This window comes from Tetrao urogallus (genome assembly GCF_951394365.1).
Source record: "Tetrao urogallus genome assembly, chromosome: 20".
NCBI classification, from domain to species: Eukaryota; Metazoa; Chordata; class Aves; order Galliformes; family Phasianidae; genus Tetrao; species Tetrao urogallus.
This window is the reverse complement of record NC_136833.1, coordinates 3,697,311-3,723,736: the sequence shown is the minus strand read 5'-3', so window position 1 is coordinate 3,723,736 and position 26,426 is coordinate 3,697,311. Positions and strand designations below refer to the sequence as shown.

Sequence of the window (26,426 nt, the reverse complement as noted above, 5' to 3'; positions counted from 1 at the left end):
GTGTGCTCAGCAGTGGAAATACGCACATTTGGGGTGCCTGTTTCACTTCTGGAGCCAAGTCCCAAATCTCTCTCTTAATTTTGAAAAACGCACTGAGTCTGTTGGTTAAAATTAGCTGCTGACTTGCCTGAAGGCACAAAGAGTATGCTTTAACACATGGGCCATCTCTCTTACATTTTGAAGGCTGGGAAATATAAATTCTTTGCCCGTTTTATAGTTTCTTGGCTAGTTCACCATCATCACAGACAAGATGGCCTTAGTAAATGTTTTCTTTCCTTTCTGGCCTGATGCCTCAAGATGCTTTCCCATAGCCTGCTGTGGGTGGAGCACATTCCCACTGTGGAACTAGACTGTGTGCTGCCTTCAAAGTGGTCGAGGAAGGAATTTTATTTTAAGACTTTTAAGAAGCTAAAACAAATAATGTCTCACAGTGTTGGGAAGGGACCAAATCCCATTGGCTCCGTAGCGGGTGATGCTGAATGGCTTCCTGGGTTTTCACTCCAGGCGCTTTATTAAAAAACATGCCTAAGATGTGAAGTTTTCTATATTATATTTAGGTGAGGATTTTGGTTTAAATGAAAGTTCGTCTTTAAAACGAAACACATGGAATTATGGCTTTACTCCAACTGAAGTCTTGTAAGATAAGCACTGATAACGTTGATAAGCAGCACTTACTAAGCAGACTTCTAAGCAGTACCTGACACCGAGCTGGAGGGGGGTGGGAAAAATGCAAGACAATAGCAAGCAGTAAATGCCATCTTGTGTGTTTTTTAGGAGGAACATCTTCCACTCCAGAGGTCTTGTGGTTCATAGGCTTTACTTGCAGGCTTGTTTTCTGAACCTGGGATAGTGGTGTCTGAGTTAATGGTACCAGTCTCTGCAAGTTACTCTATAAATAGTATAAGTATTGTGTAATTTTAGTCATGGTATAGTCAGTTAAGCATGATGGTGAATTATCTCTGGAAAAATGTAAATCATTTGATATCTTCATATAAATTGACATAAGGAACACGTGAGTAGTGCAGTCTTAGTTAATGTCTGTATCTTTCAGAAGGAAGAGAATTGCTCTTTGGTACTTCACTTGAGAAAAAAGTCTGGGTTGTCGTGTGACTTCATCAGTGGTGCATATAGTGCCTTAAAATTGCAGAATTGCAGCATGTCTGTTAATATAGTGATGCATTTTATTTGCATAATAGCTCGTAAGTACAAAATGAATGGCCCAGTTGATTTATTTGCTAAGTCAGGGATATTTCAGCCTGTGGTCTTCAGACCCCTGTTGCTTAGGGACCGCCTCTGTTCTACTTTCTATGGACTCTGCAACAGAAACCCCAAACACATCTGTTGTCACAGGGCTTTAATTCCTTTTTTTTTTTTTTTTTTTTTTTTTTTTTTTTTTTTTTTTTTTTTTTTTTTTTTTTTTTTAATAATAAAGGAGGCCTGGATGGTTGTGGGGGGAAAAAAGACTGAAAAAACATGTATTTAATGTGACAGAACAGAGCCAACCTCCTTAGGTATCCGTAATATCAGAAGGGTGGCTGGAAGCTTCTGCAGATGCTTTCTTATCTTACAGTATGCCCAAATCATTTGTTGAGAAAACCTGATGAATTGCTGCATTTGTTGTATTTTTTTTTCCCCATTCATATCTGCTTCTCTCAGCTGTGGCTTCTTCTGGCTGTCAGCTGACTCATGGTGCATCTCCTCTCCTGCCTTCATCCTATGCTCCTCTTCCATGGCCCAGCTCCTCCACATACAGCGCAGAGAAAAATAAAAGCTTTCAACTCACCCTTCACATGTTCCATCTCCCCTGGCAATTTCTGTTTCCGGGCAATGAAGTGACAGGGTAACTCTTCTGAAATGTTGCCTTACACGACCTTTGGGCACAGATTCTTCCTCTCTGAGGTCAAATGGCTGCCTGTTTGGCTGGCTTGGACAACTACTGCTCCTCAGCTGATTCTATCTGCTTCCTCTTTAGTTCTCCTTTCTCGTCTATCTCCTCGCCTCCCTTAAACGTGCTTATCTCCAGCAGTCCTGCTGCTGCTGCTGTCCTTGCCCTCATTTCAGCTGCCCCGTTCCTTACTTGCTCTGCTCACAAGTTAGCACATCCTCTGCATCTGCTTCCTCCATGCCTCCATTCTGCTTCTTCTGGAGAAAACTCTGTGGCTGCTCAAACTTCCTCCATTAGAAATTTCTTCTTTTTTCTTTTCTGCACAGCATGCTCCAGCCGTGCTGGTTCTCAGCCTATTCACTGTTTTGTCCTGGGTTGTGTTTTTTTGGTTTTTTTTTTAGTTGTTCTAAAGTTCTCTTCAGCTACTTTTACTGAGAAGATTCTGTGCTTTACTCTTGATACAGAGCAGGTACTCACCTGCTACCTGCTTTTAAACTTCCAGCTTCTCAGTGTTTTCCCAGAACAGACTGTAGTATTTGGCAGGCAGTGGACTTCAGCTTTCTCTTCATCATGAGACTGGCTGACATCTAATTCTTTAATACCTTGGTTTCTTTATTTGTAAACCAAAGCAGTTATGCATCACAGATTGCAAAAAGTAATTGCTTTGGAAAGGTAGAAGAATACGAGAGTTCCAACCTTCTCTTACCAGAGCCGTTCTGAAGAAGTGGCTTTGAGAGAGAGCAGGAAACTTCCACCATGCAAAGTGCTCTGAACTGTGGGCAGCTGAGAGCCCTGCCATGCCTTGTGGGTCCAGCGGCGTTAATAACAGGAAAATAACTGAAGATCTTAAAACAAAATCCACCAAGTCCAATGTAGTTACTTCATAAACAGGAGAGGCTTGTTGTCCTGTGATGCCTCGTGCCAGGGGAAAAAAATTAATTTTTGGTTAGCATTTGTTTTCTACTAAAGCTTTGTGCGTTTTGAAATTAACTTTTTAAGTAAAGCTATCTATTATTGTATTTCTGCTCCACTGAGATTATACATGGAAAAAAAATATATATATATCAGAATCAGTAGTTGAAAGAGGAAAATCATTTACTGTGATACTCGTGAGAATCTGGTTTGTGTATTAAGAGATGAACTGGGAGGCAAACCAAACCAGTGTTGCCAATTCCTTTAAGAAAGTTACCTGAACAGGCTGTGCCCTTTTTTCCTGCATTTCTTGATGCATGTATTTAACTTACAGGCAGTTGCAGCAAGGCTTTAAATGGCAGCAAGAGAGAAAAATAAGCAAAATTGTAAAACAGAAAGATGATTCTTTTATCTTCTTAGGTTTTTGTCCCAGTGCTTCCATGCGTGACTGTTCACCTGCCGCACCCCTGCCTCGGTACTGTCACTTTGTATTTGCATGTCTGGTCACCCTGAAAATATTCGCCAGCAAAAGTAGTCTTTGTGTTACATTTTAACCTCTGCTGCATCAGTGCTAAGTAAAATGATTAGATTGGCAACGTGGTTGGTTACATTAAAGAAAAAACCAGAATGGAGTGACTTGCTGGCCCTAATTTGGCTACAGCCATGGAGTGTAAAAGTAATCCTGATGTCTGTATTTTCATTGTCATTAGCTTAATCTATGAAGAAAGAAGCACAGATGAGTGCTAGAAGCTACTGCTCAAGTGGTGATTATCTCAACCGTCCGCTCTAAATGTTGATGTCTGGTACCCTTTAAGAGAATTGTATTTCCCAAGGCCTGCTGAAGATCGTGCTGGACTCCTATTGACTACAGACACTACAGAATTAGAACATTCATCTCACACTAACAGTGGTCTGTGCCAGAATCGCTGTGATGTAATTGAGCTGTGGTGTTACTTGGTTTATTGAATAGGAGGCGTAAACGTGGTTCTGTTTGTTCAATTCATCTCAAACCACCATCGTGGTCATGTGGTACAGCTTTGAAATTTTCTTTCAAGGACAATTAACGAGTGTTGAAATTAGTTTCAAGTAATGCTTTCTTAATTGTCAGCTTGCAATGTCTGTTTACATTTTTTTCTTTGTGTTGTATCTAGAGACATGTGATAAATTAACAGGAAAGCAACTAGCCAAACTCTGGACTCTGTGTTTGACTGATGCTTCTAACTGTGAAAATATTATAACTATCTGTCTGGTCTTCACAGCTTCTGTTTGATTTATAGATGAAACTGGAGACGAAGATGTTCACTCTCTAAAGAGTGCCAAAAATCCTGGTGTTAGAAAGGTTGCCTTCATTGGAGGCACATAGGCTGATGTTTACGTGATGATGCATCAGGATGGGTTGATGGGTTGTAACAGCACATTAGAGGGTCTCATTTAACTGCAGTTTTGTATTGGTGTGCTTGCTTTTGGATAAAAGTAAATGTGAGCCTACTCTAGTTCTAAAATAGAGCTTTCTCCACTGTATTTCTACCTACTGCTCTAGGTTTTAACCCAGTCTAAATGCATCTCTACTGGAGCAACCCATTTGGTTGTGTTAGATCAAAATGTGTGTATATGCAAATACAGAGAGGAAACCTGATTTTGCATTCTGATACAGATTCTGCTTGTTGAGGTGTCCCTAGAGTGTGTGAATGGAAATCAGGATTTGTGGAAGTCCATTTAGCACTTTAAAATGACAGTCATAACATCTTTAAAAGAGAAAAGGAGGGAATGTATTTGAGCTACACCAATCTCAGTTGCCCCCAGGAAGTGCAGGGCAGAAGTAAGGTCAAGCTGTTCCTTTTGGCAAGCTGCATACACTGAGGTTTAAACAGGTTATCCAGCTACACCCGTAGGCTGTAGCTTTGTGTTGCAGCTCAGGCAGCCCAGGAGGGAGCAATCCTTGAGATCCTCCTCCTGGAGTGATGTCATGCTCCCATAGGTGTCCTTGTGCCCACTGCATGTTGGTCTCATTGCTGAGCCAGCTCAGCTCAGCCACTCAGTGGAAAGCTGCTACCTGCTGGATTAAGGATTTTAATTGATTTAGTGAAAGGCCTGTTGAGCTTCAGGTCTGGTATAAAGGAAGGGGTGGAGACCTGGTGGCTGCTATGCGGATGTCCAAGTCTCGTTTTCACAGTTTAAACCAGTCAGCAGCCCTGCTGTCTTATTTGTGGCAGTTCTGATAAATGCTCAGCCACGTGATGAGTGTGAGCAGATTCTTGGTTTGGCTGAGAATTGGTGGTTAAAAACCCCAACCCTTCTGTTTTTGCTGTGTCATGTCGCAGATCCCTGTACTGCCTCAAGGGTTCTTGAAACACTTTGGGGATAAAAGGAATGTGCTCAGGGGGAGGTAGGAGTACTGGTTACTCTGTCAGATGACCACCAGCACTTATAACTACAGGCTTAGTATAGTCTTTATGTTTCTTATGCCCTAGATATATTTTAGTTGTTTAAAATCATGGAGTCACAGAATTGTAGGAGTTGGAAGGGACTTCTGAAGATTCCCCCTAGAGCAGGCTACACTGGAGCTTATAAGCAGGAAGGGAAGTGACCTTTTACACAGTACAAAGTGGTAGGATAAGGGGGAATGACTTCTAACTAAAAGAGGAAATTTAGATTAGATGTTAGGAAGGAATTCTCAGAGAGATGAGGTGTTGGAACAGGCTGCCCTGAGAAGCTGTGGATGCTCCATCTTTGGAGGAGTTCAAGGCCAGGTTGGACAGCCTGATCTAGTAGTTTTCAACCACGTCCACGGCAGGAGCATTGCAGCTTGATGATCTTTAAGGTCCCTTCTGACCTTAGCTGTTCTACATTCTGTGATTCTGTATGAACTCAGCTATCTCATGGTCACTGCAACCAGGGCTGTCCCCAGCCTTCACATTCCCAACCAATCCCTCCTTGTTTGTAAGAACAAGGTCCAGCAGCACACCTCTCCTTGTTGGCTCCACCACCTGTGCTAGAAAGTTATCTTCCATGCACTGCAGGAACCTGGACTGTGTATGCCTGGCACTGCTGCTTTTCCAGGAGGACTGGTGGTTGAAGTAGCCCATGAAAACTCTCTAATTCTCCCTTTTTATTCTCCGTGCTGCATGCATTGATGTACAGGCACTTCAGAAAAGAAAACAGCAGATGTTGCAGGTTTCTCCAGAGGGATGCAAGAGGATCCGCCATAGCTGCACACACTGTTGAGATGCCTGGCCTTTTGGCTCACGTCATGGGGAGCAGCTGAGGAACATTTGTTGTTTTTCTGGTTGGCCTGGCTCATTCCCCAGTTGGCTGCAGTGGTGTAAGCATTGCCATTTTGAACCTCGTGCTCCAAGTCCTTCAGTTTAAAGCCTGCCTTACTAGGTTTGCCAGCCTGCTGCCTCTTTTGGACAATTGGATTCCATCCCTCTCTAGCAGGTTATAGTCTTCATAGAGAATCCCATTGTCATAAAAGCCAAAACCCTCATGCTGGCACCAGCCACATAGCCAGGAGTTGATATGCATTATACTTATATTTCTGGCTTCCCTCTTTCCTCCAACTGGCAAAACTGAAAAGAAGATAACTTGGCCGGTGTTCTTCTCTTGTGCTCCCTGGGCTTTATAGCCTTCTTTGATTTTGCCCACTTTCCAGCTTCGTGTGACATTCATGCCCACATGAGAGAACAGTAGTCCTCTGTGGCACTCTCACTGCAGGCTGCTAATATGGTTCCTTCTGGCACTTTCTACAGGTGTCTGTATCTGTAAGAGGTTTGTGTATGGTTTTGGTAGTGGAGGTTGTGTCTGGTTTAGCAGCTGGAGGATGGAGAATGTTGCTCTGTAAATGAAAAGTTCATGTTGGGGGAGGGCTTTCTTTCTAACTGCTAAGAAATTCATTTGGTGTTAAGAGGTAGAAAGAATACAAATAAATGGAATTATGGCAGTGTTTCCTGACAAGAAATAGGTTATCTAAACTTGGGGGAGTAGTAGTAGTTGTTCTCAGGGAAACTATTAAACTGCTGCAGAAACCGTATTCCAAATGATAAGGACTGTATCCTGTTCGTTGTCAAACAAAGATGTTAATCATCTTTTATTAGTTGTCATACTGTACTTATCACCACAGTGTCTCCATCTGGCAGCCATATTTTCCAGACCATTTATCAAGATTTATGTCCTGTAAGTGGTTACTCAGAGGCACCACGTGTTTGTGCCTGCAATGGGCTCTTCTGAGAACTAATGCCTTTGAAATTACTGTTCCTTGAAATTAAATCTTCACCTGCCCCTTTGCTTTGGTTTATTCTCTGACTACAAATCTGGGGGGCCAAATTCAGTAGGAAGGGATAAGGAACCACAGAGGGGAAGAAATGTGATATTAATTCCCTTATGTGGTGCTGGTTCACATTCATAGCTCATGAGTTCTAAATGTATTACTGCAATTTCAGAAGCTCTTCTTGTACCTGTGAAAGTAAATGAATACTTTCTGGTAGCTGTGTGTGGAAATGAGCTTGCACATCATTTTTGATTATGTCCATTTTAAAATTGCCTAAAATATGCTGGTTTGCTTTCAGTGGTAGTTTCCCCACACCTGTAGCAGTGGTAACCCAGAGAAGCTATTGCCCATATAAATGTCATGAACCGACCCTCTGTTTTTCTCTGCATCATTTTCTGTTAATGCTTCTGTTACTGCTGGTCTGCCCTCGTTTCTCTCTCCAAGTGAGTATTTCACTTTTGTTACCTTTGTTTGAATTTTTCAGTGTGAGGCCATCATCAGTTTGTTCTTTCTGCACAGGAACTGGGAGGCACGGTGCTTGGGTCTGTAGCCTGAATGCTCTCAAAGCTGCACCTCAGCTACCTGGCAAATAGCAGCATGAGATCCTACAGTAGAGGCACCTAGGAGAAACCTGGAATTAATGGAAATGGTTATGTTTTGTATATTGCATTACTTCATCAGAGAGAACAATGCAGCACGGTTGTTTTGTGTTGTTTTTCTGAGAGCTGAGTCACCATTTTTTCACTTTTTTTTAATTTTTATTTTTCCCAAAAGAGGACAGCCATTAATAAATCTGAGAGGGACGTGATAAATATGTTAGAAGGAGTCAAAGGAATTTTCCTCCCTCCCACTGCAGATGAGTCAGCAATTGCATTATCTGAAAGAAAATCAGTACTGGGTTTGTTGTCCGGGTTTGGCAGATGTTTACATTTTAAGAAATGTAAGAAAACATTTATGATGGTGTGTTCAGAATGGTGAATTATGTAAGTTGTCCCCTCTATAGTGGGGTGGGTATCAGAGTCATTCCCTAAATGTCTGTCATTCCCAAATAAAGACATTTGACCAGAACAGCAGATTTCTGCTTGTTTATAAAAGCAGACATTATCCACTGTTGACATTTTGTTTTTCTTATCAAGGTAAGATACTCTGGAAACCTTAGTGTTGAATGTAATTGCCACATGAAGTAGTTTTATCCTGTTTGGGATTTGATGGCTGTTTTATACAAGTGATGATTAGATCTGGGAGTGCAGAAAAGCTTGGCAGTAGAGTTCCAGCATGAAGAGCACGACTCATTCATAACTTCACTCTTACTTCAGTCAAGAAGGATGGAGCTACCTGGCTTTGAAGTACTCAGGAAGGGGAGTGGATGGCACTGCTGGAGGTCTTGTTTGTGGGCTGAGGGAGCATCTCCTGTGTGTATGCTTATAATAGTTGTATGGAGACTGTTTAGTTTACCAGGCGATGAGGCAGGACTGACTGATGAAATAAAAGGAGTGGTGAAAGCACTCGTGTGTGCTGACATGTCTGACAGTTGTGTTGTTTCAGCTTAGATACTCTATTAAATGCTTGAAAAGCTTTGCCAAGGGAATCAGGAAGGACTGTGACTGCAGGGTATGTAGATCCAGGCAAGCTTTAAGCTGACAGTGGTGCAGACATGGCAGCACTGGTGCTCAGCATGACCTGCGAAACTTTGTAGGGAAGCCTGAACACCACTTGGGTGCTTAACCTTCGCTGTGTTCTGTGCTACCATCACCACGCTCCTGTTTGCTCGAGCAGTGACTAGTCAGAGTAAATGTACACAGCCTGCAGAGTAAACAGACCCTCCATAAACCCAAGAAATCATTGAGTTTTATTTTTGCAGAGAACCAAAATTGGTTCTCTTATAACGTACAGTTATTCCCCTTACTTCAGCAATTTTTCATTTTTATAAGAAGCACAGAGAACAGGGAAAATGCTTGTGATTGCAATAAGATTAATAACTCACCTTTCCATTTTGTGTCTATAGACGGATTCAGTGTTTCTGTTCACTAAAATGTGGCTCACTTGCTGTTGACTTTTGGGACTTTCAGATCTGCACTGAAGCCTGCCAACATTGCCAAGATTTACTTTTGATTGCAGTAGCATGACCATATGCAGCCAAAGTAATTTCTTCAGGTTACCATCTATCTTGCTGTCTATTTTACTTTTCCAGCACTGTGATTGATCCACTGCTGCCCTATTTTAATTGTCACTTAATCAATGGGCAGAGTGGGGTTGATATGCTTGAAAAAGAACGCTAGTAGAACCTGCTTCTGTGATGAGCAATGTGTGGCAGGTCAGACTGTGATGGCAGAAGGGGAATGCCCATGGGAGAAGAAGGTGATTTTAGCAAATGAAAGATAAATTACTAGAGAAGAAATTCAAGCCCATTTCTGTCCACGTGAACGTATGTAAATAACTGCATTCCCCTGATAGTTGATGTGAGTGACCACTGTTCCACTGCATTCTAATTTAAGCAGTGTTCAACAAAGCGTAAACCTAAAGTTAAACTGAAGTTACCTGGGGCCAGAATGACTAAATGTGTGGAAGAGGTGAGCATTAGTCACTGTGCGAAGTGGGCTTATCGAGCTGGAAGGGGTAAAGCGTGAGTCCCATTCACTCAGCATAGGGTGGACGTCAGGGAGCCGGATCTGGGCAACAGAGCAGCAGCTGCCTGGTTTTGTGTCTGAGGAAAAAGGCAAGGGAGGCAATAACAAAGCAAGGAAGTAGTTAACATGTTGTGTGTGCAATAGGAAGGGGAAAAAAGCGGGAAGTGGTAGTGGGAAAAAATGGGGAAAGAAAAACACTATCTTTGCTTTTCTTTCCTTCTTACAATTCACTATGTAAATATATTACGGGATAATTTTGGTAACAGTGATTGCACATCAAAGATACAGGACAGCATGTTGTGTACTAACAAGTACCAAGCGACATTCTTGGTACGCGGATATCAGAAATGCTTCTGTGTTCCTCTGCCTGCTTTATGTCTGCACTGCTGGATGCAGCAGGGCCAGATGTGGCTTTGGTGCTGCCCCAATGGTGTTGCACTGCGTGGAGCTGCCCCAGCTGCTGGATGGTGAACTGAATCTTCAGAGGTGCACCTGTGCAGTGCAGCTCAATTGAAATGGTGTGAAGATGGTCATAGAAACAGCTGTGTGGGGTTCTGCGATATCATACCAAATGCTGCTTGGTTGTTAAAGCTATCTAAGTACACAGCATTAATTATGTAATTCAGAGAAGCCTTGTTTTCTCCTCCCTTTGATGCGTAAGTGCTTTTGTTTTCTTCTTCCATACATGGAAAAAATAAAAAAGGTAGGGCTGCCCCAGCAGGAAAAGGAAGAGGTAGAAAATGACACGGGTGACTTTTGTCTCCTAAATATTTGCCAGCTTGTGTCTGATCTGCTTTTCAGATTCCAGCTATGTAGGTCTGAGTTCTTGATGTCATCTTTGATACTTTAAATATCAAGTGGAAAGCTTTGTGGCATTAATTTTATAAATAGACCTGGGACTCGAAAATAAACGTACCGATAATCGGCTTTGTCTGTCTTTAATTCTGGGATGGTCACTACGTGTTTGTGCAACTGGAAACTTTGTCATAGATAAAATGAATCCTTTTGGGAGCTGGTTTGTGGAGCAGCACTTAAGTAACAGATAAGAAATGTGTGTTCATTCATGTATTTTCCTTAAATTGAATTTTTTTTCTGTGTACTGGTTTAGGAGAAGGCTTTCTCTGTTTTCACTCTGTTTTCAGTGTGTATTTCACTGGTCTCACAGACTTCTTGTACATTGATGACTCCACTCTTAAGTGAATTTTTCTGCCCTTCTTTTGAGCTCTTCTGCTTCTTAAGCCACATAATGCAGCACACTCAGCATTAACCAGAGAGATGGTGATCCCTGCTTCTGACTCAAAGTGTCAGTGCAACATCCATGTTGTTCATTAATAGTTTAATTGCCATGTCTGACCCTGTCATCAGTCGTACCTGATACTCTGAAGAAAGCCTTATTTGTAGCTAATGGTTGGGCAAAGTGACTTCTCATTTGCTTGCTTGATTTGTCAGTTTGACCTGTGAATTTTAAATTAAGCTCTTCTCAGTGCTAGTTCAGGAGTTGTGAAATGGGGTCTTTGGGTTTTTGTTTGTTTCTTAATGAGATAGGGTCCATATTAGGTATTCCATTCTCCTGCTCCTGTGAGATACAGCATGTTCCTTGCTGAGTTGGATCTTGTGTGTAGCAGCAGATCCTGTTTCAGCTGGGCACAGCTCCACAAGAGCCGGCCATACGCCGCACTGTGTTTATTAGGTACTTCCCTGGTATCATTAAACATTGGTAGCTGACGTTATGTGTGCCGAAATGGGAGCACAGGCACAGTGACTAGGGCAAATTCGTGAATGCTTGTTCTGAAATGAATGGTTGTTGGTGGTTTGGGTGCCTTTTTTTCCATTTTAACCAAGTCAATCTGCAAAGGGAATTAACTTTTCTTTCTCAGCTCTGTTACAGGACTAGAGTGAAGTGAACCTAAATTCAGACCAGGAGTTCACCTGCAGTTGGTAACAGCCTAATTGAAAATCTATGAATATCCATTTCCTGCTGTCAGGGTGTTTCAGACAAGCTTTAATCCATGTAATTCAGCCTGTGGTCACCTGCATATGACAATTTGCATTTGGGTTCTTTTAGAAAGTAAACTATCTGTGTTGCTGTCATACAAATTGTACCTACAGAGAAACCATCTTGTGAAAATATAAGCATTTCTATGTGGTAGAAAGAAGGGAGTTGTTGTGATGTCTTAGAAAAGAAACCTTTTCTCTTTATGCATGTTCATTTCAGGGGATTGGCACATCATATAATTTACTGTCCCTAAGCGCATGTCTCATGTTAGTGAAATGTGGATAACACTGTTGTGGGGAATGGCAAGATCTGTCCTTAGCTGCATACTGCCTACAGGTGGTGGAACTGCTTTATTCCTTCTATTCAGATATGGAGTTTGATGTTAGTTACCCCGCTGTGCTGATGTGTGGCCTGCAGGTCTCCTGTTTCACTGCTTGCTTTTCTCAATGCTGCGGATGGTTTTGGCAGCAGCCAAAGCACTGCTGTGCTGAGGTTATTCATTTCTTTCTTTTACAGCTATCCGTCAGGCTGTAGGGAAGGGCAGCACTGTAAAAATTTGAACGTTTGAGGTTTAATTTCCATTTCCTTTGTGATGACTATGCCATGCCTCTCAGTTTGTGTGGGAGGATTTCAGAAGGCTGAACTCACCACTGCCCCTGCTTAAAGCCACTGAGGTTTCTGTTCTTGCCGTGTGCTCTGCCCTCCACCCTCAGCAGTAGCAACTCTCATCTTGGAAAGTAATGTAATTTGGGTGCTCTGCACAACTCAGGTTTGCTTTCTGATGTGAGCAGTAGCACTGCTCACTGCAGAAGGAAGATGGAAGGGATATAGGCAAGGAAACACAAGCCAACCCTTCCCTTCAGGTGACTGCAGCAAGAGAGCAAAGGTAAATCTCTAGCCTTGGGAAGCACTTTTGCTGCCTGGGCCTGGCTCCACGTGTGCTGTTTCTATCCTGGTTAGATCCACCCACTTTCTGAGCTCATGAGAAGCCTTGATCTCAGTGAGCTGTCTTTTGTCCAGGTTTCATTTTCCAGAGAGCACTCCTGTGCAGTTGGCTTTGCAGAATGGAAGCTACACATACCTATGTCTGACATGGAGTCAAGTAGATATATTTAAGTACTGTATTTTATAACAGCATAAGCCCTCGTAACCAGCAGTCAGTAAAACATACCAGTGCTTTTAAAATATCCTTTTGTTCATGTCTGCACTTACTGTAAGTCATCTGGTACTAAAACCAAACATAACTCATACTGTCTTGGTGGCATTCAGCATCCAGCATTTTGCTGCTCTGGATCTGCTGCCAGCAGAGCGCAGGTCTCAGCGATGCTGATGAAGCTGTGTAGCCTTTATGCTGTGTTTTCATTCACTACTTGCTTTTGGTGGGAAGTGATTTGGGTGGGATACGTAAGCACGTGTGATTGATCAGCATTTTGTGTATCTAGTCTGTGTCTAGTGCTGCGTAAAGGCTATAACTGAAATGAAGTGATTCAGCTTTCCTACAGACAGATTTGGAACACATCCATGAATTGCTTTTGTAGAACAGATAGAGAACTGCTTAGAGGAGTGTTATTTGCTCAGAGCACCGCAGCATCCAGGTGGGATTTATTTGAGCTCATCTGCCTCTTGTTTCTGTTTTGAAATTGAATTCTGAAGTGTGCAGTAGGAAGCCCCCTGGCACCTAAATGAGACCTGTACTTCTTAAGGTGCAAAGTGCTTAACGTTGCACATATAGATCAATATTATATGTTGGTTGCTGTGCTTCTTATCCTGTGGGATACCATAGCAGGATTCAATGGTATTGTACATTTATTTCAGTAGTGGCCTCACTGTAACAATTATTAGGTATTGAGTGAACTTCATACTATTCCCTCTGCAGTACTGAAGACAAGAGAGCTTACAGCATCTTATTCTAGCTCATGACTTTTTTTTTTTGCTTTGTTCTTCTGTCACTGTTAGATCAACAACTGTCATTGCTTTTCTTTGACCTCAGCCTTTGAGAATGCGGTAATTTGCTGCTCCACCTCCACGTGCTGCTCCTGTGCGTGGTGGCTAACTTCCCAATGTCTTGCGAAAAAGCACCAACAGAGATCATTCTGCCACTGATTTTTTGGGGTATATTTTTTCCTTGTTTCTTGCTTCAATGTATTTACAGAAGTGTCATTTTCTAAGGGCAAGTGATTTGTTTGAATTCACTGCCATACTCCTCTGTGTCTGTGGAAACCTACTGCAGTTTGGTGCTGAAGTCCAGGACTTATCTTCCCTTGGTACTCAAAGAATTCTGACTGGTTGTTCTGATAGGTTGTGGTATAACAGCTGAGCTAATTTATAAAGGTACTCTAAAAACCATGAGCCCAGAGCCTTCAGTTTGCAGAATGGGATGCTATAACTGTTAGTGACGTGCCTTATCTTCTGTTTTATTTTTAGTTGCTCTTCTACAACGGGTAGCAGAATTGGAAAAGGTCAACGCAGAATTTTTGCGCACAAAGCAGCAACTTGAGCAAGAATTTAATCAAAAGAGAGCGAAATTTAAGGAGCTGTACTTGGCAAAGGAAGGTAAGTTCTCAATTATCTGAATTATTTTAATGTGTAATGAAACTTTAGCTGTAAATAATCCCTAGGTGAAAACTAACTTTTGTTATGCCAGCTACTGTTCCTCATTTGTCTGTGCACACTGCTTGCTTTCTGTTTCTCAGTTTGCTGGAGGGTAACCCTAACTAGGATTTTAAGATTAGGATAGTTGAGGTAATTGACTTGCATGCCCATTAGGAGATAACACATTGTTTCTGATTTGCCAAAAATGGAAAAAATGGCACTAAGTCTTTTAAAGAGAAATATATAGTGGGAATGCAAGATCTGTGCAGAAAGTAAGATTCTGTTGATGGCCATTCAGCTTCCAAGAATGAATTTTTAAAATGAATGTGAAGATTCACCTTCATGGGTAGGATTCAGCAGAGCAACTTGCTGTAAACATGGGAACACCAGCGCTGCATCTTAATACAAACTTTTTGAAGTCACAGCGTGCTCATTCTGTCTGAACAGCAAGTTAAGTGGAAAGTAGACAGAAGTAGTCTAGATGTGTGCTGTTTGTACTTTGTGGCCAGCTTTTTTTAATGTATTAATTTCCATCTGAGATAGAATGCAAGCAGACAAACATTGTTAAAGTTTTAATACTAGCCAAGGGCATTTATTCCAATAAGGTTGAACCATGTGAGCTCAAATAGCCAATGAAGACTTAGAGAGTATAAATAGTTGCTGTTCTGAGAGCCAAATTGATTTACTTCTAATTCTGATGATCTTTCTGTCCTTAACATATGAAAGGAAAATCAAAAAATAATACATTAATATTGCAGCTGCTTGTCTAAGCTTATGAGAGTAGAAATACAACAAGCATAATGAAGATCAGATCATGCAGAAGGCCTGTTTGTGTTTCTAGCAGCTGCATGAAAGGAAATTTAAGATACAAGACACTGGTGATGAGATCAGCAATAATTGTTTTCTCAGAACAGTCAAAAAATAGAAAATAAAAATAAATTATAATTAGAAAAAAACCCACATGTACCAAAGTGGAAGAATACCAGAGAAGAATATACAAGCAGTTTCTCTTCTTGTTTTCTTTTTTCCCCAAAGCTTATTTTTTTTTCCCTGTTCTCTAAACCCTTTCCTAAATGTACACAGGGACTGTGGCAGCCTATCCTTAATATTATCACTTAAAACCTAAATAATATAAATTATATAAATGCCTCAGGATTCTTTTTTTTTTTTTAATTGCTTTTTCCTAAACACACAAGGATTAGACTGCTGGTACTGAGGGAAATACATGGAGACAGCTTGGTGCTTGTTGTATGCTTGCCAGGGATTTCTGCTAAAAGTGATTGCTGTTGACATAGGCTATGTAGGCATGAAATAATTTTAGTTGAATGTATTACTTTCTCTAGAAGAAACTTAGTTTTAGTGCAGGTGTGGTAAAAAGCAAATTAAGCTGTGTAGTTTTCCTATGTGGGCTCCAGGCAGTGTTAACAGAGCATTTCTATTCTAGAATATGAAATGTTTTATACAAATTCAGAACAAGTTGGTGTCAAGAATGAGGGAAGAACTGTCTTCCTGTCTGTGGACCTTATCTTTAATCTTCATCATAACTGAATAATACCAAACTAGTTAAAAGCATGGTTCATTTTCATCACGCATGCTGATACATTGGTTGTATCTACAGTGTCCATTTCATGGCTACATCAGTAAGGAAAAAGCCACTTTTTCTTTAATAAAGGGCAAAGACAAATGAATTCAAGGAAATATGTTCCCTAAAGATACCTGCTAACACTTGTTTACTTGTTATGGCTGGTTGCTTTAATATCAACACTTCCCTCTCCCTTCATTAGAGCACTGCTCTTTGTCATAGTCACTATCAATACTCTTTACGCTGAATTTATTAATCAAGCTAACTGGAAATAATACTTCTTTTCAGAGGACCTAAAAAGACAAAATGCAGTGCTGCAGGCAGCCCAAGATGATCTGGGACAATTGCGGACGCAACTTATGGAAGCTCATGCTGAAATGGAAAACATCAAAGCTATAGCTACAGTATCTGAGAATACAAAGCAGGAAGCTATTGACGAGGTGAAGAGACAGTGGCAAGAGGAAGTAGCTTCACTACAAGCTATTATGAAAGGTAACTTACAACCACACAAGCTGCTGCCGCTAAGATCAGATGCCTCTTGAGTATACTCATTCGTGCTTGCTCTTGCATGTGGTATGGATAGCTGCCTCCTATGGTTTGGCACAACTAGAATACAGAAGAATCAAGCTTCACTCCTACTCTTGTCAAAAGGTGCTTGGTTCTTCTTTTCTGTGAATATGGGAATAGAATTTGGAAGGGATCATGGCCGTGGGAACTCCCATATATATACAAAAAAATTCTGAGGAACTGAAAATACTTCGTTAGAGGATTCTTCTTGAAGATACCCATAATATGCGTAACTTGACAAGACTGAAAACAGCTTCAAGTTGACAGCATAATTTTCTTCTGTTCTGTGTGAACACAGCTCTGCTGTCAGACAGTTGTGTTCCTCCAGTAGTATAACATGGACTCCTCCCCAGGCTAGTTATTGGATGTGTTGCTCTTTTTCACTTGTGGGGTGCTGTGTTTTGTTTCTGTTTTTCTTGATGCTCCTGAGCTATTCTGTATTATGTTTGCATGTTGCACAGCTGTTCTTCCTGAAACAAACTATGTGCAAGGAATAAAATGCAGGATGTAAACTGGGGACAGACTGTTGCCATAAATGGCTGCTTTCTTAAAGATCACAATATCCTGAGCCTACAGCCTGCTGTCTGTAGGCGTTGTTTCCATCTTTGTATAATGCTTTTCCCCAAGAGAACACAAATCTTCATGCATATTGAATAGACAAATTTCTATTTATTTATGTTCTACATAGGTACATGAACTTAAATCAAGGCTCTGTTGTGCCAGCTGCTGTATATATATAAAGACAGCTTCTTACCTGAAGGGTAGCAATAATAATAGGGAAATGGAGGGTTTGAGAAGTTCTAGTTGTTTCTTTGCATTTTAGAACAAAGAGGCATGGGTTTGGTAGCTTGTCTTGTTGATGTGCTTGAAGGTACAAAATGTGTTGCTGAACAGGATGTTAAACATGTTTGCTCTTTGGAAATTAGGGATCATGCAGTTTGGCAGCTTGTTTGTGTTATAGTAGCGGCACAAACTGAAATGTGGTTCCTTTGGATCTTTTGCTTCTGTGGTTGTTTTTCGGGATAAGAGTCAAAGGGAGGAGAGGGCAAGAGAGACTTCACTGTTGTTACAGTTTCAGTTAAGTCTGAGAAACCATCCGCTGGTTGGAGATGAAGTTAATAAAGCTTTATTTTTAACTTACATTGAAATTAAGTTTTAGAAATAATGTTTTATAGAGACTGTTCGTGACTATGAGCTCCAGTATCATCACAGGATGGAACAGGAACGAGCTCAGTGGAATCAGTATCGCGAAAACGTGGAACGAGAAATAGCAGAGTTAAGGAGACGACTGTCTGAAGGCCAAGAGGAGGAAAATCTCGAAAATGAAATGAAAAAGGTGTGTTGAAATCGAGCTCACCAGCTTTTGTTTGATGGATTTGTGTTGTTACCCATGTGTTTGTTGCTAGACCCTGCTGTAAATACCCTCGTTCTGCCAACTTTCAGCCCATTCTTCATGATTCACAACTTCAAGATTCAAAATTCTGTGCCTTGGAACAGTCCACAGAAGTAACTTGAAGTGCCTTGTGTTGAGTATGGATTTTTTGTTGCATTTGAAGTTTTTCAGGCAGGAAGGAGATTGAACTTGTCCTAATGGATCAGGTTTGGAATCTTACATATCATGTGATTAAATACTTTTGGTTGAGTGAATTCATCTTCTCAAAAGGCTTCAAGGTATTCTAAGACTTTTTTTTATGCAACAAATGATCTTGTATTGGATAAAGAAAAGAGTAGGCTAATATCTGATAATATGCCACGTCACTGCATTTCCACATTTCTGCTTTCTGTCAGCAAAGAAACAGAGCACTGAATATCACAAACGTTGTATGTTAATTAGAATTCTACTAGGTCTATATTGTAAAAAGCAATCAGTATTAGGGTCTCAAATTGGAATTTATTTTCTGAGACTCATAAACGAGATTCATGAATCTTGATAGTTTTTGTTGGATATTTTCTGCTTGGTATTCAGTGACTCTTCTTTATGTAGTCCTTGATTTATAAAGATGGGGGTTTGAGTAAAGCCTATTTGATGCTGTTCTGTCTACAGAATTACTGCTGTTGGATTTTTAGGGCATAGCTTTTTTGTTTGTTTGTTTTAGAGTTGGTTTCAGCCCTGCTGAGAAAAAGAATTTTGGCAGAAACTGCAAGGGGAGGATCAGAATTTGATCAGTGTGATGGATCCCTTACAAAAAAAGATGATGCAAATTTCATAGTGCAGACGTCCGACTTATTTCCCATCTGGACTCAGTGATCATGTAAGAGTTGGAGCTGCAAGTTGCTCAGATGTGGAGCAGCTCTCCTAAGCTTAGTGGCTTTGTTGTTGTCTAGTTTGCATTTAAAAGTTTAGGATAGCAGATAAATACAGTCTTCAGCTGTACTTCTTTCAAGTGGAAATCAATTTTACTTGTGATCCTCTGGGAAGTCTGATTGACTTATCAGTTGGTGATCAATATGAGCTTGAAAAGCTTTATAGGTCTGTAAAGCAGAGGAACATGTACTTGATGTAACACGAGGGGGTGGGGAAATCTGTCTCCAGAGTGCAGCTTAAAATAATTGCTTAAACTGCTTTCCATGGGTTTTTTAATGTTCTTCCTCTCTAAACCTGCACCATTTTTCCTCGAGGAGACTAAGATCAAAATTAGGAAAAGGACATTGAATTTCACCAAAAACCAAACAAGCAAGTCCCAAGCCCACAAAAAGCTGTGGTTGGGTATCAAAATAATGAATATTCATGCCACAGCTCTCAGTGAGAAAGGAAGAATTTTCTCCATCATTGGGGATTTTGTGCTTGATGACTAGCAATCAATTCCTCATACAAAATGGTATTTCTGTCTAACAGAGATGAATTCATCCTCTCTCTTCATATTGTGTGTTAAAAAGATAAATTTATTTTATCTCAAGGCATGAACTTGGGAAGAGTTTTTAAAAAATATTTTAATCTTCATTTCTAAAGAATCTCCAAACATCATAATTAATAATAATAATAATAGTAATAATAATAGTCTGTGTATTAGATCGTGTACCAGCATACAAAATCCAGTTATTCTTAAAACTAGCAGAAAACCATCTTGATGTCTTGCATTGACAGTGCTGGGTGAGCTGAGAGGAATTGGAAGAGCAGATACAAGATCACAGGTATCATGTTGCAGTCCAGGATATTCACCAGCTTCTAACCTTCTTGGCTCAGTGATATCTCAGTTCAGATGTTTGGTTATAAGATCCTTTTTAAACAGCAGACAAAATCCATTAACTGTAACACCGTAAAGCAGTGTGAAGTCAGACTGGCGATGGAGTGTTCTTGCAGCCATCATGCATAATAGGGAGCAGCTTATTCAACAGCCCTAAAGATAAGGGGCTATCCATGTCCTGCTATAGATAGGTTTAAATAAACAGAACTGATAGAATAAATGAATTATAAAGCAATACTTGAAGCTGAACTCCTTCTCCCATCTGTTCAAAAAGTGTGACTGATGATTTGCTGGCTGCCAGCGTGGGGCTGTGTGTGTAGTGTGACTGTCACATGCCCCTACTATTGAGTTCACTGGGACATGTGATTTCCCCATGTTTCCTCAAAGATTTTATTTGTACTCTTTCTGCACTGATAAAATACAGCAGAAGTGAATACAGCATGAAGAAAATCATGTTTTGCCTATAGATTTTCTTGACAGCCTTTTGTAGTCCAAGGACCTGGTAGCATTTCTATATATTATAATACTAATTTATTTTTATACTATTAACATTTTTTTCTTGTCTGATCTGCTCTTGGAAGTCTTGTGTAGGATGCAGTCATCAATAAGCTTACCAGAAAATGAAAATCCAGTGAATAGGCTAAGAAACCTACATTTTAGCCTAGATTTAAAACAAGGCATGAATGTTTTCGTCTAGCACTTGTCATGTTTGATCAGGTTAAGTGCCAGCTTTTCAAGGTTCAGTTTTGGGACACCCTTTTCTTCCCCCCCCCCATCCATTGCTGTGAATTCCTCTAGTAGCAAATAGAGAAAATCTGAGCATTCTCAGTCTCCGTGCATAAAATCAACCTTAATCAGGTTAAATTCTTCCTGGCTTATTAATCTTCTCATTCTGTTGCCCTGCTTTGATCTTTTCAGAAGTGTTATTTATGTCATGGAAATGTTTTTGATAGATTGGCTGTATATGATTTTTAAATACTTAGTGTGCTAACACCAAAAATTGATGCTGCATCAGTAGTAACTTAATGTTGAAAAGCAATCTTCCAAAACAGAACAAAGCTGATAATGTGTTACTTCATTTCATAAGTAAGTAAATGAATGGTCAGTAACTTCAGTAACTCACCCTGAAGTTCTTGTGATCAGTTTCTTCACATGTGCCATGTGGCAACATGCTGCAGGACTGTTAGGCCTTTAATAACACCAAGGGTAAGCATTCTGAAATGCATGGCCCCTGAATTTTCCTGCAAGTATTGAGAGTGATGGATTTCGATCAGATATCGATGGCCCAATCCATGCATGGATTTGAAATTTAGTTGCTAATGGCTTATTCATAACTTGTGTTAATTTCAGGCCCAAGAAGATGCTGAGAAGCTTCGTTCAGTTGTGATGCCTATGGAGAAAGAGATTGCAGCATTAAAGGAGAAACTGATAGAAGCTGAAGAAAAAATAAAGGAGTTAGAAGCATCAAAGGTAAGGTGGAATTGTAACCACGTCCCAATCTGCGTCTTGCATCATGCTTGTTTGATGCAGATAAATAACGGCAAATTTTGTAAGAAATAAAGGTGTGTATTGTGAAGCTCTTCATGCACAATACTTTTTTTTTTTCTCCTGTAGCACAAATAACATATTTTGCCTATAAGCATTTCCCTGTCTTTCTGTTTTCAAGGTTGGATTACGTGTGTGTTATCCCTGCTTAGACATGACTGCATGATTTCAGCAAATAAAATGTCACTCCAGAAATACAAGTGCTTTGCACTTTGTTGTAATTGGTTTTGGTTTTCATCCCATCCTCTGTGAACAGATTTTCCTTTCTCTTCTGCAGACTCGCATGGATTTGAATGTTGCTTAGGTTTTTTTCTTGTCCATTCCCCAACTGTCTTATAGTTAGGTTCTCTAACTGCTCCATTTTAGATCATCTCCACATCTTCTTTTGAGTGTGAAACCCCAAACCAGACATATTGTGTAGCTGTTGGTTTATCAGTGCTGACTGAAGGATTACTTAATTGTCTGCTCTTAGATGTTTGCCTCTTCATCACTTTTTGGTGCTGCCACTATTGTGATCTAACTATAGAAACCTTAGTGAAGTTCCTTAAAAGTTTGATTTAGTGGAATTCTAATGAATAATTCATTCAGGGGAAAAAAAAAAAAACACAACACCCTGCAAATGCTGCTTCAACACCGAGAGCTGAGAGCCTTTGATTTCCAGAAATGAACTGCTGTCCTCAGCAGCTTTCTGATACCCAAACATGTGACCCTGACTTCTAACCAAAAGGGAGTGCCTCCAACCATTACTTCACTGAGATTGTGTATTTCACTTTTTTTATTCAGGTTAAAGAACTGAACCATTATCTGGAGGCCGAGAAGTCCTGTAGGACAGACTTAGAGATGTACGTGGCTGTTCTCAACACGCAAAAATCTGTCCTGCAAGAAGATGCAGAGAAGCTGCGGAAAGAGCTGCATGAAGGTGCCTGTCTAATGATAATCCTTTTGACTCTTGGACTCTAAGGATGCAAAAAAAAACCAACAAAAACAATCCACCAATATGTCTGTTACTTCTCTTCTGATTTCTTATATGAGTTGGACTATAAATAAATAAATAGAGGGCATAGGGGAGAGTTATTCAGAAATGTGAAAGCTTGTGGACTGTTTATGAAAGTGTTGACTTTGGAGTCCTCTTATCAGTTCTCTCCTTCATAAATCCCATTTACTCTTTCTAGAGATGCTGTTGAATTTGTCTTAGGCTCTCGTAGTATTACGAGCTTTATTCTTACTAAAGTGATTTTGGTGTCCTTTATTTGTGTAGAATTATGAGCATTATTTCTGTAATGTAATCTGGTGATATGTCTCCCTGGAATATCTCAGTTCTGAATGCCTTGTGGTGGAATGGATGTGGAAATGCCTGGAGGAAGCAGAATCACATGAAATACAGAATTTTCTGTTGAAATAAACAGGGAATTAGACAGTCTTTTAATATCAGCATTAAAAAGGAGAATATTAGAGCCCATGATTGAAGTGAAGGCATTAGTTTTCTAACTGGGAAATCTTAAAGTTGTCAGTAATGCATTCTTTTTCTCAAACTTCATACAGGAATTAAGAAAAATTCTTATTTCATCCTTAGTGGTTGTTGAACAAAGCCATATTGTTTTTTATTAGAACAATAATTACCTCTGTTTATGAGAATGCCTCACTCAGGAGGAGTCATTAAAGAATTCTGGTTCAGAATGATTCTTTCTGTTCTTGAATAGTCTGCCATCTCTTAGAGCAAGAGCGACAACAGCACAACCAGTTGAAACACACGTGGCAAAAAGCCAACGACCAGTTCTTGGAGTCCCAGCGTTTGCTGATGAGAGACATGCAACGTATGGAGATTGTGCTGACCTCTGAGCAGCTCCGACAGGTCGAAGAACTGAAAAAAAAAGATCAGGTCAGTCTCTGCTTGTCTTGTTTTCTTTTTTCTCTCTCTCTTCTTTTTTTAATACTGTAAATTTAGTGTAACAGGTATAGAAAACATATAGTGGAGGAAAAAGTTATTGATGTGTGTTTCCAAAAAATGACAGCTGACAGTTGAAATAGAAGTTCTCCATTTGATTGACAGCTGATGATTGTAAAAGAAACACTCAGTGTGTTTGAATATTTCAATACTAGTATCTGTAGTAGCCTTTAAAGTGATGTTGCTAATATTGTTAAGTGAATACATAATAATATCCAAAAGTTAATCTTGGAGGAAGAAACTGTCATCTGTGGCATAAAAAAAAATTGTTAAGGTGTTACAGGTGCTAAGATAGGAGGTTCACTTCTGTCTGGGTTTTTGTGGGTTTTGGGGTGTGAGTTTGTTGGGTTTTTTTTAGTTCTCTCACACTGTATTAGTATTTTGATTTTGTTTCCTGTGATGTCTTTGTTTGTTTGTTTTTTTTTGTCATATTGCAATGCTTAGTGTCATCGAGGCACTTATTTTCATGCTTGGTTTGAAGGTCTGTGTGATCTTTAGGGATGCATTTAGTGCATGTTATCAGGTTCTGTACAATAACAGTGTAAGAGCTGTGAGAGCTGCTTATTTGGTAATTCCTGTAACAGGAAATTTGTTCTAAATATTGCATTATTTGATTAAAATTGTTCAACTAAGCAACAATTGTCCACTATTTAAAATAGGTTATAATTTAAGTGAGTTTGTTTGCCTTGTGGTATGAACACTAAGTGACTTTTAACCAAAAGAACCCTGAAGAGGTAACTACTGGGATTTTAACAACAACAGCAAAGAATGTGAGAAAAAAACAAAACCAAAACCCCATTCTATTGCTGCCTTTCTTTGTAACAGTTTATGATGAAAACTAATGACTACTAAAGTAAAGCTGAATCTTGCTTATATAAATTCATTTTTTGTCAATTGATTTCCAGGAAGAAGATGATCAGCAGAGACTTAGCAAAAGAAAGGAGCAGAAACAGAAAGATTCAGATGATGAAACAAAAGCTTCGTGTTCTTTAGCCCACGAGGAATCCCTTACCCAGTTCTCTAATGAAGAGGTAAAGCAATTCAGAGCAGCTTCATGTACTTGTTCATTCCTCAGGGTGATGATTACAAATACAAATACCCTCTGTGCCCTTTGTTCTCCATCTCTTATAATTCATACTAAGCAATAAAAAACCTTTTGAGCTGCACTTGAATACATAAATTTTAATGAAAATTGGAAAATGATTCTTTAAAATCATCTGAGAGTTGCTGTTAGAAACTGTATCTACCTTCTGCATTCTGGATGTTAACTGCTGTTAAACTCTTTGGGGATTTACAGCCACCTCCTAAAACACCTGAATTTTCAGCATTAAACCAGTTAAATCTGAACAGGAACCAAGCATTTTGCAGATGATTTGCTAACTTATTTCTTGAATTCTGTACTAAATTTACACTGGTTAGACAACTGTGAGGTCACTGATGGCAAAATAAGTCATTTACTTTAGCGTGTGCAAATTAGCACGTGTGCAAGTCTGTGTGTTATCTATCTATCTATCTATCTATTTTATATCCAGATGTATCCAACTGTGCAAGCTGGGGATTGGGCCAAATCTGTTCAGCAGACAGAAACAAGCTTTTGTCAGTCAAGCCAGGAATTGAGGCTCAGCACCAGGTTTTTGCTGAAGCTACCTGAGTTGTGTTCGTAGCTTCACTGCACAGCCAGAACAAGTGATAATGCTGGATGTGGTTCGTTAGCAGGTGCTTTTGGTGTTGTAGGAAATGGTGTTCTAGGACATGCTGAAATTGCATTTGAGATTGGCTTAAGGTTTTCACTTGTGAAGCAGAAGGACCACTGAGCACACAGGTTGGAGCTTGGAAGCAGGTGTCAGAGTGGGCAGTTATTTCTCCTCTTCCACTGTGTTTTGCTTGCTTATCCATTTTGCTAGTCTGCGTTGGACCTGTTATGGAATCTAATATTTTTCTAAAGAGACTTATTTTCAGTGTTACTTTCTTTACTTGCCTAATGGCAAAGCAGAAGTGTACAGTATTGAAGATGTTTTGAAAACAGTCTCCTGCTTTTTAAATAAAGCATTGCTGGTGTCTTTTCAGTGCTACAAATAAATAAAAATAGATCAAGAGACTTAATGTTCCTTATACAGGTCACAGGACAGCTACTGTGGCTTTTGTTATTGACATTCCCCAGGATGCTTTTCTACTTAATCTTTGCCTCATTCCTTTTCAGTTTATTTTATGTGAAAATGAGACTTTAAATATAGCATTAAAAAACAAAACAAAAAACCAAAAACTTATTTCTTTTGCAATATTTTGTCAGACTCCTTAAGCAGAAGAAAGAGATACAAGAGAAATATTCACTTGTCAGCATGAAGTACATTTTAAATACATCATTCTTTGCTTGCTTTTACATTGGTGTTAATTTTTTTTTTTTTAAGTTGAGCAGACATCTAAGCATAGTTCTGAAAGTGCAATCCATGCACTGTTTCTCTGTTCTTTGGATTACAGTTCTGGAAGTGATGCTGCAGGTTGTATCTCTGTTAGTGGAAGAAGTGCCTTGTTTCAAATACTAGAAGATGTAAGGTGACAGTCTCCTTGTAAGGTAGCTGGCAGGAAGACAGATTCTTACAAAAGCACTCTGTTAACAGAAGATTATTTTTCTTTAATGGTGGCTGGTACATTTCAGTTCTGTATTCTTTTTTCCTGCAGTCTTCAGTTTAGCCATCAGATGCTTTTACTAAAGCCAATTTAAGCCTCCTTTTAATGCGCCTTATATTTGGTGTCCAGCATTTCTACTTGTACCATGCTTCTAGAGTGGAGTACGTAACTTCTTCCTTATTTTTCAATTACAGGTGCATTTAAATAGCACTCACAGCTCAGTCCATTCGTTGGACGCTGACTTGCTTCTGTCTTCTGGTGAATCATTCAACAAATCAGAAAACGATATGTTTAAAGATGGACTACGAAGAGCACAGTCAACAGACAGTCTAGGGACATCTGGATCTTTACAGTCCAAAGCTTTAGGATACAACAACAAAGCAAAATCTGCTGGGAACCTGGATGAGTCAGATTTTGGACCACTTGTTGGAGCAGATTCAGTGTCTGAGAACTATGATACAGCTTCCCTTGGGTCTCTGCAAATGCCTAGTGGGTTTATGTTAACCAAAGATCAGGAGAAAGCAATCAAAGCAATGACACCAGAGCAAGAAGAGACTGCTTCACTGCTTTCCAGTGTTACACAGGGAGTTGAAAGCGCGTACGTGTCTCCTAGCGGTTACCGCTTGGTGAGCGAGACAGAGTGGAATCTGCTGCAGAAAGAGGTGAGTGCCCACCGTGCCCCTGCTGTGAGCATT

The 26,426-nt window shown here is 40.0% G+C and overlaps 1 protein-coding gene across 1 annotated transcript in view; it reads left to right on the top strand.

Moving 5' to 3' along the window:
* Positions 1-26,426, top strand: part of RABEP1 (rabaptin, RAB GTPase binding effector protein 1) — a gene marked incomplete at both ends in the record, with an annotated part of 39,597 nt that overhangs the window by 3,648 nt on the left and 9,523 nt on the right. Inside the window, 8 exons of the mRNA XM_079545013.1 lie at positions 14,112-14,240; positions 16,150-16,353; positions 17,604-17,764; positions 20,964-21,083; positions 21,942-22,077; positions 22,859-23,037; positions 24,009-24,134; positions 25,926-26,393. Coding sequence (XP_079401139.1) covers positions 14,112-14,240; positions 16,150-16,353; positions 17,604-17,764; positions 20,964-21,083; positions 21,942-22,077; positions 22,859-23,037; positions 24,009-24,134; positions 25,926-26,393 — 1,523 coding nt within the window. The remainder of the gene's footprint in view (positions 1-14,111; positions 14,241-16,149; positions 16,354-17,603; positions 17,765-20,963; positions 21,084-21,941; positions 22,078-22,858; positions 23,038-24,008; positions 24,135-25,925; positions 26,394-26,426) is intronic.